Source organism: Onychostoma macrolepis, chromosome 12 (genome assembly GCF_012432095.1).
Source record: "Onychostoma macrolepis isolate SWU-2019 chromosome 12, ASM1243209v1, whole genome shotgun sequence".
Taxonomy (NCBI): domain Eukaryota; kingdom Metazoa; phylum Chordata; class Actinopteri; order Cypriniformes; family Cyprinidae; genus Onychostoma; species Onychostoma macrolepis.
In genome coordinates, this window is record NC_081166.1 from 24,865,723 (window position 1) to 24,884,618 (window position 18,896).

The following is an 18,896-nucleotide window of genomic DNA, read 5'->3' on the forward strand; positions in this document are numbered from 1 at the left end:
TTGAAGCTATGAAGTGCAAAAAATTGGTAACCAAAAATGGTAACATAAATTAACTGGTTTTATTAAAGTCAAAAATATTATTAAAATGATTATTTACATTATTTAACTGAAATATTATTTAACTGAACCAAGCTATATTAATTGATTTATACATACAAAATAAATTTTAATGGGTGAGATTATTTTTTACTTTTTTTTTACTGTTTTGTACTGGTTTTTCTTTCTTTTTAACTGAATGTTTTTTTTTTGTTTTGTTTTTAAGAAATTCGGGATTAAATGTTTTGCCATTTTTGCAATATTAGGCATATACTGTAAATGTTTTCTTTTTTTGTTGAAGTTGTAAAAAAAACAAGATTATTGGTGTAGGGTTTTGCAAGAGTGTTCTATTTTACAATATTCGTTTTTCTGCTACAAAACATCACTTTTAATTCAATGTGTTACTTGCTCTTTCTTTGTAATTGTTTGCGAAATTTTTGTCAGTGTACAAAATGGGATGGCATGAACTATTTGCATGCTGAATTATGATTGGTCATATTTTTTGCTGTTATTTGCATATTGTAGTGAAATGGTCTTTTTTGCATTTGGATCAAATAATTTATTCGTTTTATTATGTATTATACAGGAACATATAAATATATTTTTATAATTATATATTAAATATAAATCTTGTAATCTTATGTAAAATATGTTTATATAAATGTAAATATATGTTTACATATATTTATACTGTATTTATTAAAATTATTAATATATATATATTTATAGATTGAGTATATATTTTATTATTATAAGTATTAGTATTAGCAAGTGAAAAGTCTCCTCAAAATTCATAAAATCATAATTGGGCGCTTTTTCTTGCAGTGCGACTGTAGCCTTCCTCTTCCTTTCTCTGCATTCTAGTCTTCCTCTCTCAGTTTCTGTGACCCACTTCACTGCTGCTCTGCTGTAGTGTCCATTAACTGCAACGTCTGAGGATGGATGGCGTGTTTGAATCTATCTTGTCAGAGATGCATATTAAAAACAGATTTATGGTCACCATGAGCGAGCTGCAACATATGGTCTTAATGTTCTCTAAGTGCCTTGCTTACATTTCCCGACTTATAATAATATAATCTAAACAAAAATTGCATGAATCTGCAGCTGTGAAAGAGTTGGGGAAGTGTGCCAGTGACTGCTGCGGGATTGTGGGATTGGTGTGGGGCATTTTGGTCGAATCCAGCCATTCATTCTTAACGCCCCAACATGAAATCAAAATGCACCCTATTTACTTCGTCTCACTCCCCATGATTCATTGGCGCACATTTTTCCAAAGAAAAATGGAAAACATGACAGAAGTTAAATGGGTTTTGAATGTCATTCATGATGACTTTATAGGGTCAGTGTCTCTCTGAAGGGTGTAGTAATTCTTTCTTTTGCTGACAGGTGAGGATGCGATGACAGGAGACACGGACAAGTACCTGGGACCACAAGACCTGCGAGAGCTCGGAGACGACTCTCTCCCTCAGGAAGGATACGTGGGATTCAGTGTCGGAGCCCGTACAGCCAGGTAACATGCAGACAGTGACGTCTAAACAGCTCTTTACGTTATTGTGAAAATTACACTTCATCCGTTACTGTTTTCAGCATGACATACACCATGTAAATCTGTAGGTGCTACAGCGCTCCAAAAACATTTAGGCCTAAATTTATGATTTATGTATTTGAATTGCATATAAATTTTCCATCCATTTGAATTATATTGTTTTAACAAATAAACTTAATGTGATGCTTATTTGTCAGTCATACATGAATAAAACAGGTAGGATTTCATAAATAGTAATAATAATAATAATAATAGTAATAAAATGAATTTGTTTTAAATACACAATAACCAGGTTTATATATGTATCATAAATGAATCAATTTCTTTAAATCTCATACATTTTAACTAACTACATATTTCTTGTTAGCCATATTTTAATCATGTTCATTCTTTTTTACTGAATAAATTTAATTGTTTTAACAATTAAAGCAATTAAGCAACCCAAATAAATTTATTTTGAAAATGTGATTACTTAAAATTAATATGCAAATGTGACCCTGGACCACAAAACCAGTCATTATGGTCAATTTTTCAAAATTGAGATCATCTGAAAGCTGAATAAATAAGCTTTCCATCGATGTGTAGTTAGGATTGTTAGTATATGAGAAAATATTTGCCTTTAAAGTTGTAGGAAATGTACAAAATATATTCATGGAATATGATCTTTACTTATTATTGTAATGATTTTTGGCATAAAAGAAAAATGTATAATTTTGACCCATACAATGTATTTTTGGCTATTGCTACAAATATGCCCGTGCTACTTATGACTGGTTTTGTGGTCCAGGGTCACAAATAGTTAATAATAAACTAATTGTTTTATTTATTTATTTATTTTTTGAGAGTGCAGATTGACAAATATGCTTCACACAGTTTAATATTTCATTTCTTGTAGTAGAAATTATGGAAATTATATATGCAATTTTAATACAGAAATTTAGGTCAAAATATTTTTTAATTGTACAAGGTTTTAGGTTCAAACCCCACAAGTTCTGAGTCATGAAGTTTTGATAATTGAGTCATACTCTTAACATCACTATACCTATTGGAATCATGCTGTACATAAGTATCAGTACTAATTCCCTACTAAGATAGTTTAGGATTAATAAATATACTGTAGGTATTCGGACGACAGCATTGCACAATATCTGGACTGTTGGACCAGGTTAACAGACCGCATAAGATAAGAGAAGACGTTAGACCATTTAAAGGGACAGTCGACCCAAATTGTGCTTGTCCTCATGTTGTTCCTGACCCATGTGACTGTTTTTTTCCCCCTGTAAAACAAAATTAGATGTCTTGAAGAATATCCACTCACAATAACTATCATCTAAAAGATCTGGTTTCTGAATGGAGAGTATTCATGGCCCCAGCACCCAGCTGTTAGTTCCTGATTCCTGTCTTATCTAGAGGATGTACACTCTTTATTTACATTGTGTCTTGGCCGCCTGCTGTCTTCTTTTGATTCAGTACCGTGTGCTGTTGAGTGAGAAGGCCGTAGCTAATGTTTAACCTGCATGTAACTCGCTTCAGGGAATTTTCCCTCCAACAAACAGAAGTTTGACTGCATTCAATAATCGAAAGGGTTGAGTGAGATTTCACAGTACTGTACACGCAAGCCACAAAAAAGGAAATTACAATCATGTTCAATAACAGCATTTGTCACTGAGAGGACACTTTTTTATCTAATGACTTAACATTATGGTATAAAACCGGATTTTATGTTTTGAAAGTAAATTATGTCTCAGCGAAAACAAGAATCATGGCTGTTGCCATGTGACTCTCTTTTTGCTTTATTCTTTAAAGGGGTCATACCATGTTTTTTAAGGCATTCATCATATTGATGTTTGACTGATATTTTTCATTTACTGTACTGATCATTTATTATGTTTTATTATTTATGATTATTTATTATATATTATGATTTTTATTTATTACTCATTTGTCAGCATCGTCCAGTATTGGATATTTATTGCCCAATATTAAAAGCCTATATTTAATTAATCATGTGCATTGATTAATCAAAAATCTTACTATTCTTTTTTTCCTATTATTTATATTTTTTTCATTCAGAAAATTATTTATTGTAGTTTTAGTGTTTTTATAATTTGATTTTTAAGATAAAGTAGTATAAATTAAAGTAAAGTAGTATAAGTAGCAAGAAGATAATTAAGTCAGCCTATCACTGTTGGCTATTGTCCCTCCCTTATACATACATATTGTATAAATGCTTTATGAAGTAAATTGGCCATTCTTTGTGTCTGTTCCTTTAAGAAATACTCTCTTCGGGTGTGAAAAGAGATACAGCACATTGCATTTACTCATCTCATGGGAGTCATGGGATTCTGGCACAGGACCTGGAGGAATAACAAATGTAGCAGCACCATAAACATAACTGTATGATCATAAAGGCACAAGTGTTGGGGAACTGATGTTCAGTTGTCATACAGAGAATTTCTTGAGATGTAGACATTCTTCATGATAACTTAGTAATAACTTCTTTAGTGTTTAGGGTATCCAGTCTGTGTTCTTTTCTTTACATATGCAAAATAGCACATCCTGGTGGATTAAAGAGTAAAAGAGGAGTAAAGCCTCAGTTGATTAGTGTGTGTAAGAGTACAGCACAATGCAGCCCGAGACATGAGAGTCTGTCTCATTCAGCCACTGCATTTCTGATTTGTTGCCTTCAATTTCCTCTATTCTTCCTCTTCCATTCCAAACAATCACCATAGTCCTAAAGTCAGGTAAGAGGGCATGATGCTTCCGATCCTACCCATCCTATATCCCGAGTCATTCAGAAACCATGGAACATTGTCGTGTACCGTGCTTTGTACATTGTTTTTCATTTGATGAAGTATACACATTCTTGCTGTCTGTGGACTATGGTTTCATTTCGATTTTAGGTTTGGTGTGTGAACCTGATTTGTCAAGTTTTTCTTTTTAGGTTTGATTGTCGTAAACATTTGAGTTTTTGTCCCCTTGAGTCCAGTTACTGTACAAAATAGTTTCTTAATGTAACTTCCAGGGATGCATGAAGAGCCTCATCAGCCGAATCAAATTTCATCCATTTAAATCTGCAAACTCACAGACTCACAGTACACGCTCACAAGAAACAGATTCTCCTTTGGCAGTCAGGCAGTGCCAGATTTTGCTGTGAACTGAGAACCCGCGTCATATTGATTTCTGATTGGGCACAGCCTTTGGAAAGAGCACTCGCATTTTAGCTCAGTCTGCATTAATGCACCTGGCCTTACTGCAAATAGAAATGAAGTCAAGAAAATACTGCAAATAGAAATGAATCGAGATACAATAAACAGCTTCCAGATCAGTTTTAGCTTCAGTACAGTTTTATATAATTGTCCATTTGCTAGCTCCACTCCATTGTTTACTGTTACTCTCAACATTTTTATTTTTTATTTTTTATCAAATGAGCAGTAAAAAAAAAAAGACTGGATATTATTCTAATATGCTGGAATGAATTGCAATGTTGCACAGCATTATAATCTTTCAGTTTATCACTATTGGCTGATTTTAGATATATTTCAGTGGTGTTGCATATTATTTACTTGTGCTCATTTTCCTTTATTTTTACATTTAGATTGCTTTTACCATTATCTAATGTTTAAAGTTAAAGTTGATCTTTAAAAACACTTTAAGTTCAATTTAATTGATTAATAACACTTTTAGGAAATCTATATCTTTATCGTATTTTATAATGCTGATGCCTAAATTCAATTGAAATATTTAAGAGAAGTATTTGAAAGTGCTTTATTTTTATCTATACAAAATCATAAAATTGTTAGATAATCAGCCACAACATTATTGACTCATTATTAATATGATCAATCTATTGTATTGGATAGAATTTTTTTCTATTGACACCACAGTGACTAATCAATGCATAAATGAAATTAAATGTTAGGTTAGAAGTATTTAATTTGAAGCAAATATAGATGTTCGTACTGATGTTCTGCATGTATTTAAAGATTTGGAAAGAAAAGAAGTACCATGTTTATTCTCTCTAACTATTATAAGTAGTTTTGGTTAATTTCTGTAAATATCCATTTTATCAAAACACACAGATCCTCCTTATAGATTTATTTTATAAAAGCACAAAAGTTTGTCTAATAATGTGTTACTAACAGTGGGGTTTAACAAAGTACCAATTAGATAGTTTTGAAAAACAGTCATTCATTCAGTCATTACAAATATTCACCAGCGTATCATTTAAGATGCTGCACATCTGTTAATTCATCTCTAGACATCTATTCTCCTGTTTTCTCTCAGTGTCTAACCCATCACACCACTACAAATGTCTCTCTTGTGGGTTTGATCTTTGTTTTGGCTATTGTACATCAATTTCCCTGGAAGTTGCATGCATTAATGAGTGTTTTTGTTTTGTGTGTGTGTGTGTTTGTGTGTGTGTTTTGTGTGTATTTCACTGTCACTCCCCCGCACTGTATGGTATTAATGTAAATGCCAACAGTCTGCGCTCCTTCAGTTCGGATAGGTCCAACACACTCAACCGGAGCTCCTTCACCCGTGACAGCATGATGATTGAAGAGATCCTGGCGCCGAACAAGGACACGGTACGCCCTCTTTTTCCTTGAGTTTTCAGATTCTGTATTGCCTGTGTGCTGTCTTGAGGTGTTTTGAGTTTTATGTCATGTGGAAGTTCATCATTTGTGAATCTGAGCAATATGTTGCTCAGATTCAGACCATTCCCAGACCATAATGTTCTCTGCACCAATTCAACTCAGCATACCTGACTCGAAAACTATATTCTCATTTCCTGAAGTAATACAAGCTTTTTAAATATATACTTTTAAGTTTTGAAGTATAGACAAGTGCACATTTAATACAATTAAGGACACTTATTGTTCTCAAAATGTAACAGATCTTTGATAAGAGCCTATCACAATTCAGTATGCAAATATGACTGGCATAATCAATATCAATAGCTGTATTTTTTTTTTGAGTGATGAAAAGTCAAATAATGTAAGTCAATGTGAAGTAAGATTTATTTATTATTGTTAAGGATCTTGAAGTCATTTTGTCTATCACTGTTGATCAGTGCATTTGGAGTGATTTTGAATCTGTCTCTTCTCTTCAAACGCTTCAGGGGGTCTGTAGAGAAATGCCCACCCTTGTTGACTCTCATTATAAGGTATAAAATGCATTGAGGAATTCTGCATTGTTTCTTAATCCACAACCCAATGCAGGCAGACATGAGCTTTGCTCCACAAGATGCATTTATTATTCTTTTATGCTCTGCTTTTCAGACCAGATTCTTTCCTTTCTCTGTCCGTTGAATTTTTATAGCTTAGCTTTTCACATTGTTTTGGCTGTTTTGGTCTTGCATCAGGGGTATTTTTCCATTATCTTCAACCACCTAGAAATACTTCTCCTGCATGTTGTTTTGTTGATTGTGATTGTCATCATCAACCACAAGACGAGGTGATAATTGTGTGGTTGAGCTGTTAATAGCAGAGCGCAGAGTCTCAGTCTCATATGAGAGGACTGTGAAAGCACTGGCCGTTTACTGTGGTTCACCACAGAACCGCAGTGAATGGAAATTTGAGTAGTATGTTCAGTTCTGAACAAGCATGTTTTGTGTTTCAGCACCTGGCTTTAGCAAAAGATTACAACGCAGATTCAATGAGACGCTATAGCTGGACGCCAGACACTCTGGACAACGTGAACCTGGTCTCCAGCCCCGTCCATTCAGGGTAAAGCCAACATCACCGTTACTATTCTTATACTTCAAACTTTTTCAGAAAGTTCACCTTGGCAAGCTGTTTTGAGCTTGTGAAACTAACTGGTTTTGTTCAAAAAGGCATCACACCAGTTTGTTCTTTGATTTTGCCTTAAAATTCAGTGCAAATTGTATCTCATTTGTGAGACTGAAGAAGTGTGCTATTACTTGGATTTTGGGTAGGTGAGAAACCGAAAAAAAATCCTACATACTTGCATTACATGAGGGATCCATTTCTACAGACCAGAATACCAGAGGGAATTGGGGGTAGGGTAGGGTTGGGTATTGTTTGAATCTTAGTGATTCCGATTCCAATTATGCTTATCATTTCCGATTCTTAATGATTCTTAGTTTTAGATATCAAGTCAAACATGTAGATATCAAACATATTTAATCCGTGCCTTCTGTGGCACAGACAGCAGCAGGAGTATTAGGCTGCTATCACTTTAAGACCTAAAGCACAGGTCTAATATACTGTTACACATGCCGTTTCTTTCTCAACCGTTTACATCACTTAAGACACAACCGACTGTGTTTACGAGGATATTTTGATATAATTTTGTGGGTATTTGTCCATTCAAGTGCAAGAAGATGCGAAAGAGAACTCAATTCAGTATTTGCATGCTGAATGAGAGGCAGCTTTTTGTGAATGTGCTGTGGATATTTGCACATCACACAAGTGCCGAATTGAGTTCTATTCTTGCGTTTCAGTGGTTTAAAATCATATCAAAATGTGTTAGTGCTAATATTAAAGTACTTATGATTTCCCCATATTCCCTATTTCCACTTGTTTCTTTGCAGCGTTTCTCCCTCACCCCTTCAGTATGACAACAGGTGACGGTTGATCGTGTGATCACAGTGTTTCCTCCCTGTGTTTGTGTTGTTGCTCTTCTCAACTCAACTTCTAGGGAAACGCAGCCCAGGCCAATATATCAGTATAGATCACTATTTGATAACATCTTCATAAGCCAAACAAACCATAAGACCTACTGTACACATGTATATCATTGCCACTTATGTTTTTTTTTTATTAATTTTATTATAATGTACTACAGTATATACTATAATGGTAAAATTGTAAAGTTTTAGCAATACAAATGCAAATAAAAGATTTACAATGTAACACGTTAACAGTTTTGTTGAATTCTGATCCTTTACTGTAAACTAATTGTAACTGTCTTTGTTAATATAATGGCTAAATATCCGACCATTGTGTACCTCACTAACTTCTCACCAGGTGCATGGAATGATTCCAGATCACTTCTTCTTCTCTGATTTTCTCTCTGAAATTTGTTTGCGAGTGTGTTTTTGTCACAGCATGGGACAACTCTTCTCTGAGAGCCTGTAAGATGCTGAATCTCTCTTTATCTTCTCTTATTGGATCATTTTCCTTCCACAGGTTTTTGGTGAGCTTCATGGTGGACGCCCGCGGTGGTTCCATGCGAGGAAGTCGCCACAATGGCATGCGCATCATCATCCCACCCCGCAAGTGCACCGCGCCAACACGTATCACGTGCCGTCTGGTCAAGAGACACAAGCTGGCATCCCTGCCGCCCATGGTGGAGGGAGAGGGGCTGGCGAGCCGGCTGGTGGAGGTGGGCCCAGCGGGGGCTCAGTTTCTGGGGTAGGTTTCACCTTCACGACTGTTTCACTCCAGCCTTTTCTTATCATTTCCATGGAAACCATCTGTGTTTGGTAGTGTGTGTCAGTGAAGTGTTTCAGCAGTGACACAGAGCAGCTTTGCCCATCATTGTTGTCATGCCAATGCCCTGTTACGTGACACTGACTCAGCGATATACGGTAAAGCACCTTGACTTTACCCTCTCCTTAACTCTGTTTCCTACAATGGGATCCTGCAGGTCGTCAAAGTTCACTAGTAAATATCTTGAGGACTGCTGAAAGAGCTCCACCATTTTAGTAATAAGTGTTTTAAATGACACATATTGGCTCTGTTCTAGAACTTGGTGAGCTGGCTACATAGACAACATTTTAAATTTTTGAGTGAAATATACTTTTAAGACAATTGTTTTGAATTATGTTTTGTGATTTGTTTTTGTTTTTTTTTTGTTTTTTTTTAATAAGCAAAAGATTCATTATCTAGTTATGTAGGCATTAATTTGCATACATTTAGAGAAGAGAAATCTGAACATTGGATAAAGGATTTTAGATAACGTAATTGGATAATGTAATTTTGTTGACATATTAAAGAATTTTTAAAGACAGGATTTTGGATATCTTTTTTTCACTCTGTAAATCAGAAAATACTTTCAGCAGCCAGAAAAATTTTTAATAAAATAAAAATCACCATAAATATAGTTAGGAATGAAACTAAAGTTTGTAAGTGCCACTGAAGTGGAGATTTCTGGCTCAGTGCATCAGAAAAAATAGAAGTCATATTGAGTCATAGTTGAAGACTAAAGATGCAAGCAGATAAAGTGTCCTAAAAACAAGTTTTTCTTTGCATTAGTCTGAAAGAATGTTTTGGAAGCAAAATCACGAAACAGACCATTGCATAAAAAATTCTTATAATAAAATAAAATATAGCAAATAGCTTTGCTTAATAGCTTAAGATGTCCTAGGCGTGTTCCAAAAAAAAAAAAAAAAAGGATTGCTGCATTCTGAGATTATTACGTTTTGGCCAAAATCTCTCCTTCTTCATGAAGAACACAATCCCAGAATCCATTGGACAAAGCCAGAGAAAATGTATTCAATAAAAATTACTGTTTTAACCATTGTTTGTGTTGATGTATTTTATGTTTATTAGAGCACCACGCTGTTAGATTTACAGAGGGCTAATGGCAAACCCTGCTGAAATAAATTGTTAGTTGGGTCTCCTGTGCACTATTTGTACATATGAGTTGTTGCCTATGAGTGTTCCCAATAACTTACTCATGTCATTTTGGATGCATGGTAGATGCAAGAAAGCTCACAAGGTTTTGGAACAAGGCGCTGTACTTGGAAACAGGGTGAGCAATAGCTCACTAAAACATTACAACGCTAGGGCTAGTCTCCCATCCTGCAGGAATGACAAGTTGTTCCTCCTTTTTGTTCCTCTAAATGCTGCATGGATATAATTCAGTAAACTCCATCTACCTCGAAAACTCCCCCCTCTTAGCGAGGGCGAGAGCTACATTAGCCGAATCCTGCAGCTCGGGCCACGGGGAACAAAATTTTCTGGGTAGGAGTGTGTGCTTAGTGAAGTCACAGCACTTCATGTTGATTTCAGCTACTACTTTTATTGACGCCATAGCTGATGTTTCCTTTGTTTCCTCCTTTACGTTCATCTACACCTTTTCCTTTTAGCTTTCAGTGAATGTACACATCGCTGAAAGTGACTCATACTGGCTGTTTGGGCTGGTTATGCAGTGCTTGGTGAGCATGAGTGTCTGCAGTCATGGCTGCTGCCTTAGCCCTGTGTTTTTATGCTAAGAGACAGTTTCATTTGACCTTTTAGTTTTAGAGAAGGTATCAGTGTTTATTTAAGGGAAGGGTCACTCGCAGAATATTCTTGAGGAGTATATATGGTATTTGGATTAGGCCGTTTAGTGTCTAATATGCCCTGTTTAACTCACAGTTCTAGTGGGTCTGAGTCTGGGGCCTTCAGGCATGAAATTTTCCATGGTACCTTCTCTGTCTACACATTAAATGTTTTCTTCCATGATTCCACATTTGTCTGATGTTACTGTTTTTATCCATTGTGTTACATGAGCTATTTGATTTAATTGCTCCATATTAGAGTAGGGCCTATAACATACTGGCCAGAACAGGTCGCATTTCATTTGTAATAGTTTCGTTGACAAATTCATTTTTAGTAAATGCCCTAAACTGCAGAAAATGTCCTTAAAACAAGCAAAGCTGACTTAAATAGAAAATACAGCAAGAGTTTCCTAAAGTAGAACCTGCCAATGGGATATGCAAAAAAAGGCATACATTTCTCGCCACAAATAATATTATTTGATCTTAAACTTAGACAGAAATGCTTAAAAATTAACAGAAAAAATAAACAATTACTGTGAAGACTGCAGTTATGCAATTAAAATGAGTCACCTTGTTCTGAGCATTTGCATCTTGAATAAGGAAAACAAATATAGACTAATCTTAAAATAAGAAGCAAATTAAATAAAGAAATGAATAGCATTCACACTTTTATCCACCTTGATGGGTTTTGTGCTTATAATCCAAGACTGATTATATTAAATGTACTCATTTGACCTGAAGTGCACATTCTATCAGCATTTGTGTTTCCTGGGAATTAAACCCTCGATCTCAGCATTCTACCAGTTGAACTGTATTGGAATCCTTCCAATGACTCTGTGAAATAAAAAATATATTATTAGATATAATGTTTGAAATAAGACCACATAAATTAATTTCTAAACTTATAATTTCTTAAGATGCACTAAGGTTGCTTAATGCTTGATCATTTTATAAGCATTTCTGATTAGATTTATGGTCAATTCATATCTCCATTGGCTATATATACTGTTGTGCTTGTTTAAAGAATTTTTTAATTATTTTATCCCACTGGCAATTGTTTTGCTTGATTTTAGGATTGTTTTGCTCTATTTAGGTGTTTTGCTTGTTTCAAAAGTGAATTTTTTGCCAAATTTACAAATTTCCTTAATCAAGCCGTGTCTTGTTCTTAAACATCTGTTCATCTATTTTAAGTTGTGATATAAGTTGAAATATCACAAGATTTAAAAAATAAATATATATACATATATATTAATAAACTATGCTGTCTAAAAATTAGTTTATCTTGTTAGATATTTTAATGAAAATAAAAACAAGAATAGGATTTTGTGCATCTTTATTTTGCATCTGACTTGTTTGACATTTTTTATTTCAAAGCATGAAGCAGTGACGCTTGGTAAAAAAAAAAACAACAACAAAAAAACCTTATGCTAAACTAAAACATTGATACAATCATTCCTGCATCTGTCCTCTTGGGTTCAGAATAGGAACCACTAACGTTTACCTGTATTAATATCAGATGCATTTGCCAAGTGCCCCTCTTTTGCACTAATGTTCCATGAATGTTCGTTATCGCCATTTACTAAAGTCATCATCGGCATTTGTGTGTCTCGTCGTCTCGCATTTATTAGTCTGAGAGGTTCCACTGATAAAGGCCTGCGATGTGTTTTCACAGCCCTGTGATTGTGGAGATCCCACATTTTGGGTCCTTGAGAGGGACAGAGCGAGAGCTCATTATGCTCAGGAGCGAAAACGGTGAGACCTGGAAAGAGCATCATTATGACTGCAAATCTGAAGACCTCATTGAGCTCCTCAATGGCATGGATGAAGGTAAAATGATGATTATTAAATCTGCACTGTTACTGACCTTGCTAGTGTATAATGAGATTCAGACAAGCCTTTAGTGCACGACGGACGTGAGTTTTTTTAGAGGTAATGGCAATATCTAGAATGCAGGATGGCCAATGTCTGATATAATGCCTAGATATTTACAAACAATACAATTTAGAGACAGCATGGGACACACACAAACGTGTTGAAATTAAATGAACATTTGGGTTACACATTCATTAGAATCACATAGCAACACATTTATCACCACTGCAAGATATGTAATTTAAATGCTTCCTGAAATCAAACTCACATAATACTTGTGTACTCTACAGAGCTTGACAGCACATCAGATCTGGAGAAGAAGCGTATCTGCCGGATCATCACAAAGGATTTCCCACAATACTTTGCGGTGGTATCACGGATCAAACAGGAGAGTAATCAGATGGGTCCAGATGGAGGGCTTCTGTCCAGCATGACAGTACCTCTGGTCCAGGCCTCCTTCCCTGAGGGTGCGCTTACCAAGAAGATCAGAGTTGGACTGCAGGTAGACAACTGTCCAAATAATTCTAAATTTCCTTTATATATATCCAAAGTTAGGGCATGAAACTCTAGATGGCGCAGTCCAATAGGTATAACTCAATCTGACATAATTACATCATTATCACATGGTACAGCTAATTGGTTCGCTCCTGTATCGGAAGCCAATGAGCTAGCTGCTCAACATTCAAATACTTGGCTAGTTCTTGCTGTAGCAGTAGCAGCACACTTCAAAAATCATGTTACAGACCTGATGTCAATTAACTTAATTAGTTGCTAGATGTTCTCCCAGCTGAATCTTTTCAACATTTCTTGCTTTTTCAGCCCTTTGTTGCCCCCATGCCAACTTTTTTGAGACATGTAGCAGGCATCAAATTTGAAATGAGCTCATTTAGTGGATAAAAGTGTCACATTTCTCCGTTTAAACCTTTGTTATGTTCTCTATGTTCTATTGGGAATAAAATATTGGCTCATGTGATTTGAAAGTCTTTTAGTTTTAATTTTATTCAAATAAAAAAACAAAACGTCCCAACATTTCTGGAATTCGGGTTGTACAACAACACTAGCTTAACAATGGTGCGAGTTTAGGACTGGGCATATTTTGGGATTATTTGGGAAAGCATGATTTTCCCATTTGCTGATGCTAGCAGTCAGAAATTGCACACTTTAATAAAGCTCATTGTGTAGATGTTTAATTTAAATGATCTTGCTTTCTCTTAACAGGCCCAGCCTGTTCCGGATGATGCTGTGAAGAAAATCGTAGGAAATCGTGCCACCTTCAGCCCTATAGTGACTGTGGAGCCTCGCAGGAGGAAGTTCCATAAGCCCATCACCATGACCATACCTGTGCCTCCACTGTCTGGAGAGGGTGTGGTGAATGGCTACAAAGGAGACCCGACACCAAGCCTGCGCCTGCTCTGCAGTATAACTGGTAGGATTGACTTTTAGAAAATAACGATGTATAATAAAATATAGAATCTTTTTAACAGTTCATTAAACTTCCATTTCACTATATTGGTGTTTGCATAGCAACTGATAACAACAAGAAGAATGATAACTAAAATGATAACTTTATTACTGTCCACACCAACACGCAATATCGTTCTGTTAGTCATAATTGCATGCAGTGGGTACTGTATGTCATCGATTGCTTTAAATGCTCAAGCTTGATTCCAACGATATTGTTCATCTGTGTCATTATCGTTATACAGGTGCTGGTCATATCATTTGAATATCAAAAAGTTGATTTATTTCACTAATTCCATTCAAAAAGTGAAACTTGTATATTATATTCATTCATTACACATAGACTGATATATTTCAAATGTTTATTTCTTTTAATTTTGATGATTATAACTGACAACTAAGGGAAATCCCAAATTCAGTATCTCAGAAAATTTGAATATTACTTAAGACCAATACAAAGAAAGGATTTTTTGAAATCTTGGCCAACTGAAAAGTAAGAACATGAAAAGTATGAGCATGTACAGCACTCAATACTTAGTTGGGGCTCCTTTTGCCTGAATTACTGCAGCAATGCGGCGTGGCATGGAGTCGATCAGTCTGTGGCACTGCTCAGGTGTTATGAGAGCCCAGGTTGCTCTGATAGTGGCCTTCAGCTCTTCTGCATTGTTGGATCTGGCATGTCGCATCTTCCTGTTCACAATACCCCATAGATTTTCTATGGGGTTAAGGTCAGGCGAGTTTGCTGGCCAATTAAGAACAGGGATACCATGGTCCTTAAACCAGATACTGGTTGCTTTGGCACTGTGTGCAGGTGCCAAGTCCTGTTGGAAAATGAAATCTGCATCTCCATAAAGTTGGTCAGCAGCAGGAAGCAATTTAGTGCTCTAAAACTTCCTGGTGTACGGCTGCGTTGACCTTGGACCTCAGAAAACACAGTGGACTAACACCAGCAGATGACATGGCACCCCAAACCATCACTGACTGTGGAAACTTTACACTGGACCTCAAGCAACGTGGATTGTGTGCCTCCTCTCTTCCTCCAGACTCTGGGACCCTGATGAAAGTTAACTTTCATCAGAAAACATAACTTTGGACCACTCAGCAGCAGTCCAGTCCTTTTTGTCTTTAGCCCAGGCGAGACGCTTCTGACGCTGTCTGTTGTTGAAGAGTGGCTTGACACAAGGAATGCGACAGCTGAAACCCATGTCTTGCATACGTCTGTGCGTAGTGGTTCTTGAAGCACTGACTCCAGCTGCAGTCCACTCTTTGTGAATCTCCCCCACATTTTTGAATGGGTTTTGTTTCACAATCCTCTCCAGGGTGCGGTTATCCCTATTGCTTGTACACTTTTTCTACCACATCTTTTCCTTCCCTTCGCCTCTATTAATGTGCTTGGACACAGAGCTCTGTGAACAGCCAGCCTCTTTGCAATGACCTTTTGTGTCTTGCCCTCCTTGTGCAACGTGTCAATGGTCGTCTTTTGGACAACTGTCAAGTCAGCAGTCTTCCCCATGATTGTGTAGCCTACAGAACTAGACTGAGAGACCACTTAAAGGCCTTTGCAGGTGTTTTGAGTTAATTAGCTGATTAGAGTGTGGCACCAGGTGTCTTCAATATTGAACCTTTTCACAGTATTCTAATTTTCTGAGATACTGAATTTGGGATTTTCCTTAATTGTCAGTTATAATCATCAAAATTAAAAGAAATAAACATTTGAAATATATCAGTCTATGTGTAATGAATGAATATAATATACAAGTTTCACTTTTTGAATGGAATTAGTGAAATAAATCAACTTTTTGATGATATTCTAATTATATGACCAGCACCTGTAGTTGTGGTTTGGACATCTCCCACAGAATTATAACAATTCTGAAAACTTTTTAGTAAGCATTATAGATATAGTCCTTGGTGTGGATGGGCTTTAACTCATAACTTCTCTATTACAGTATTTGTCTCTTAGGATGCACTGATTATAATTTTTTAATGGCCGATTTAAGATTTTTTTACGAGCAAGCAGACCAATTCTGATACCGACTGTAGTTTTTTTTTTTTCTTTATAGAAGAACAAAATGTTTATTTGCTCTATTTCAATCCTAACTGGCCCTAAACAGAAACGTCTATTAGCCATTTGAAGATAGAGGCAATCACTGCAAATTAATCACAATCCAAACAAAGATGCTACATTCATGTAGTATGAGCAGTTGTTTTTGACTTCAATTAGGATGTATAATATGACGATTTAAAACAAAAACTAAATTAATTTTCTGAATTTAGCTTTGAGAAAAAGTATTCTACATAAAACATACCTGCAAAAAACAAAAACAACAAATTGATGGCCAGTCAACCAGTGCATCTCTGTTTGATCTCTATTTGAGCACTCAGATTTTCTTAAGAAAATATAAAAATCATTTTAATAAAACATCTCGTGACAGGTGGCACATCGCCGGCTCAGTGGGAGGACATCACTGGGACTACACCTCTCACCTTTATGAATGACTGTGTGTCCTTCACCACAAATGTGTCTGCCAGGTACAAGAACAACTTAGAAACTTCTCTCTGCCTAAATCAGTTTTCAATATCTCAGATCTAATTCTAGAAAATATTAAGGCATATTATCAAAATCTCACATTTTAAGCTTTGCAACTGTTAAATTTGTGTCCAGGTTTTGGCTTGCAGACTGCCATCAGACCCCAGAGACTGTAGGACTGGCCACCCAGCTCTACAGAGAGCTCATCTGTGTGCCCTACATGGCCAAGTTTGTAGTGTTTGCTAAAATGAATGACCCTGTGGAGTCCAGTCTGCGGTGCTTCTGTATGACAGACGACAAAGTGGACAAAACCCTGGAACAGCAGGAGAACTTTGAGGAGGTGGCCAGAAGCAAAGACATTGAGGTGCATTATCCGTTTTTATTTTATTTTTATTTTATTTCATTTAATTTTTTAAATGAGAATTTTATGAGATAAATGAGTATTTTATGAGATATTATTAGGATTTTTGCACATTAACATTTTTATAAAATGTGTTTTTCATGACATGGCTGGCTGTTTTAAAGGTGCTGGAAGGGAAGCCTATCTATGTGGACTGCTATGGCAATTTGGCCCCTCTGACCAAAGCTGGACAGCAGTTGGTTTTTAACTTCTATGCTTTCAAAGAAAACAGACTGCCGTTCTGTGTGAAGGTAGATCGCTTTTTCTTCCAGCGTTTTCATGACAATTAGACACATTAGTAATACATTCTGCCTGCCAAATTGTTTTGTTATTAAAATCAGCATAAATTTCTGTTAGACCCTGGGATATCAGAAGGTAATGAGAAACATGTAGCTCTTTGCATGTTGTGACTTTTCTCTTTAGCATTCTTGTGTATTTTCCAGCCGAAACCTTGTACTTATTTACATCAGAAGGGCTGCTTCTCTACAAGCTATTATCCAGCAGATTCTGGGCAAGTCAGACCTAAGAACTAATTCGTTTGTTTGTCATCTGCAGGTCAGAGACAGCAGCCAAGAGCCATGTGGCCGCGTGTCCTTCCTCAGAGAGGCCAAAACTTCCAAGGGTCTCTCTCAGACTGCTATCTGTAATTTAAACATCACACTGCCAGGACTCAAGAAGGTAAGGCTGAACTCTGATCATCTGCGTCATATCATGCCATCTTCATACTCAGGAAAGATAGAGCAGAGTTCCTAGTCATTAAGGGTCAAACTTGGCTCAAACTGCCTGAGTGTGTCTTTTATCTGTTTCAAGCTTTTTTTCAAGTTGTTGTTGTGGCTGACCCAAATCACACTTTTGATTTGGATCTTGCTTTGGCTGAAGGTGCACAGGCTTGTGCTTATTTCAACAGCTTCTGTGGTTGCGGCTCTGCTTTGTTTTTATTTTTATTTTTTACCCCTTTATGTTCCTTCACTGTGGCTTTGCAGTAACTTTTACTTAGTGTGCTCTCAATCGCCTTTTTTACATCCTGATGTTTCTTTCCCCCTGCTCTTCATTACGTTATCCCCTCTGTTTCTGCAATGCATCTTGGGAACCAAAAGGATGTGGATTCAGATCCTGAGGAAGAGGTAATAGTGCTGTCCCCTCATTTCCATGTGGTGTGCTAGTTGCTTTAGCTCTGGGTTATTTGTTCGTTTAAGATGGCTTTAACTTGGGTACACATACAGTACATATACTGCATGCTGCTGCAACTTTCTGCAAGCTGATTTTTTTTACTCATCCATGCACCAAGTACTGTTGCCTACACTGTCAAGACTTAGGTGGATCACACATCAAAGCATATGAAATTTAATTTAGAGGAGAAAAACTATTATGTTTTTTACATTGCGTAACAAAGTACTGGTCATCGGCGCCTAGGATCTCATGGACCCAGTCGATCGTAGTTATTCTTTCTGTTTCATGGCCTTTAGAATGAATTAAAGGAAATCAATGTAGCATTGATTTCCTTTGATGAGAATAGAGATTATATAGGCCAACCCAATGTAAAGAGTACAGTAATATAAAGAAAATTATAAAAACTTTCTATATTATAGTCATAATGGAAAGAACAATAAGAGAGTTAGCTAAACTTTAAGCAGGGTTGATAATGAGAAAACTGATAGGATTTTTTTTGTTGTTGTTACAGACTGAAAAGCCAGAACGACGTCATACCTTTGCATCGCTAGCCTTACGTAAGCGCTACAGCTATCTGACCGAGCCTGGAACGAGTGAGTGTGATGTTTTCACTAATATATGAACTTATATTGAGAACCAAATTCATGGG

At 36.2% G+C, this 18,896-nt stretch overlaps 1 protein-coding gene across 40 annotated transcripts in view; it reads left to right on the plus strand.

Moving 5' to 3' along the window:
* Positions 1–18,896, plus strand: part of ank3b (ankyrin 3b) — a 198,860-nt gene that overhangs the window by 161,569 nt on the left and 18,395 nt on the right. For 19 of the 40 annotated variants that reach the window (XM_058792986.1, XM_058792981.1, XM_058793004.1 and 16 more), the window contains 15 exons: positions 1,423–1,546; positions 6,069–6,171; positions 6,705–6,749; positions 7,205–7,311; positions 8,139–8,171; positions 8,737–8,961; positions 12,487–12,641; positions 12,977–13,188; positions 13,905–14,112; positions 16,583–16,679; positions 16,813–17,041; positions 17,203–17,328; positions 17,633–17,755; positions 18,175–18,201; positions 18,759–18,840. In XM_058792986.1, coding sequence (XP_058648969.1) covers positions 1,423–1,546; positions 6,069–6,171; positions 6,705–6,749; positions 7,205–7,311; positions 8,139–8,171; positions 8,737–8,961; positions 12,487–12,641; positions 12,977–13,188; positions 13,905–14,112; positions 16,583–16,679; positions 16,813–17,041; positions 17,203–17,328; positions 17,633–17,755; positions 18,175–18,201; positions 18,759–18,840 — 1,896 coding nt within the window. The remainder of the gene's footprint in view (positions 1–1,422; positions 1,547–6,068; positions 6,172–6,704; positions 6,750–7,204; positions 7,312–8,138; positions 8,172–8,736; positions 8,962–12,486; positions 12,642–12,976; positions 13,189–13,904; positions 14,113–16,582; positions 16,680–16,812; positions 17,042–17,202; positions 17,329–17,632; positions 17,756–18,174; positions 18,202–18,758; positions 18,841–18,896) is intronic. The other 21 variants (XM_058792996.1, XM_058792998.1, XM_058793002.1 and 18 more) reach the window with 11 other exon arrangements.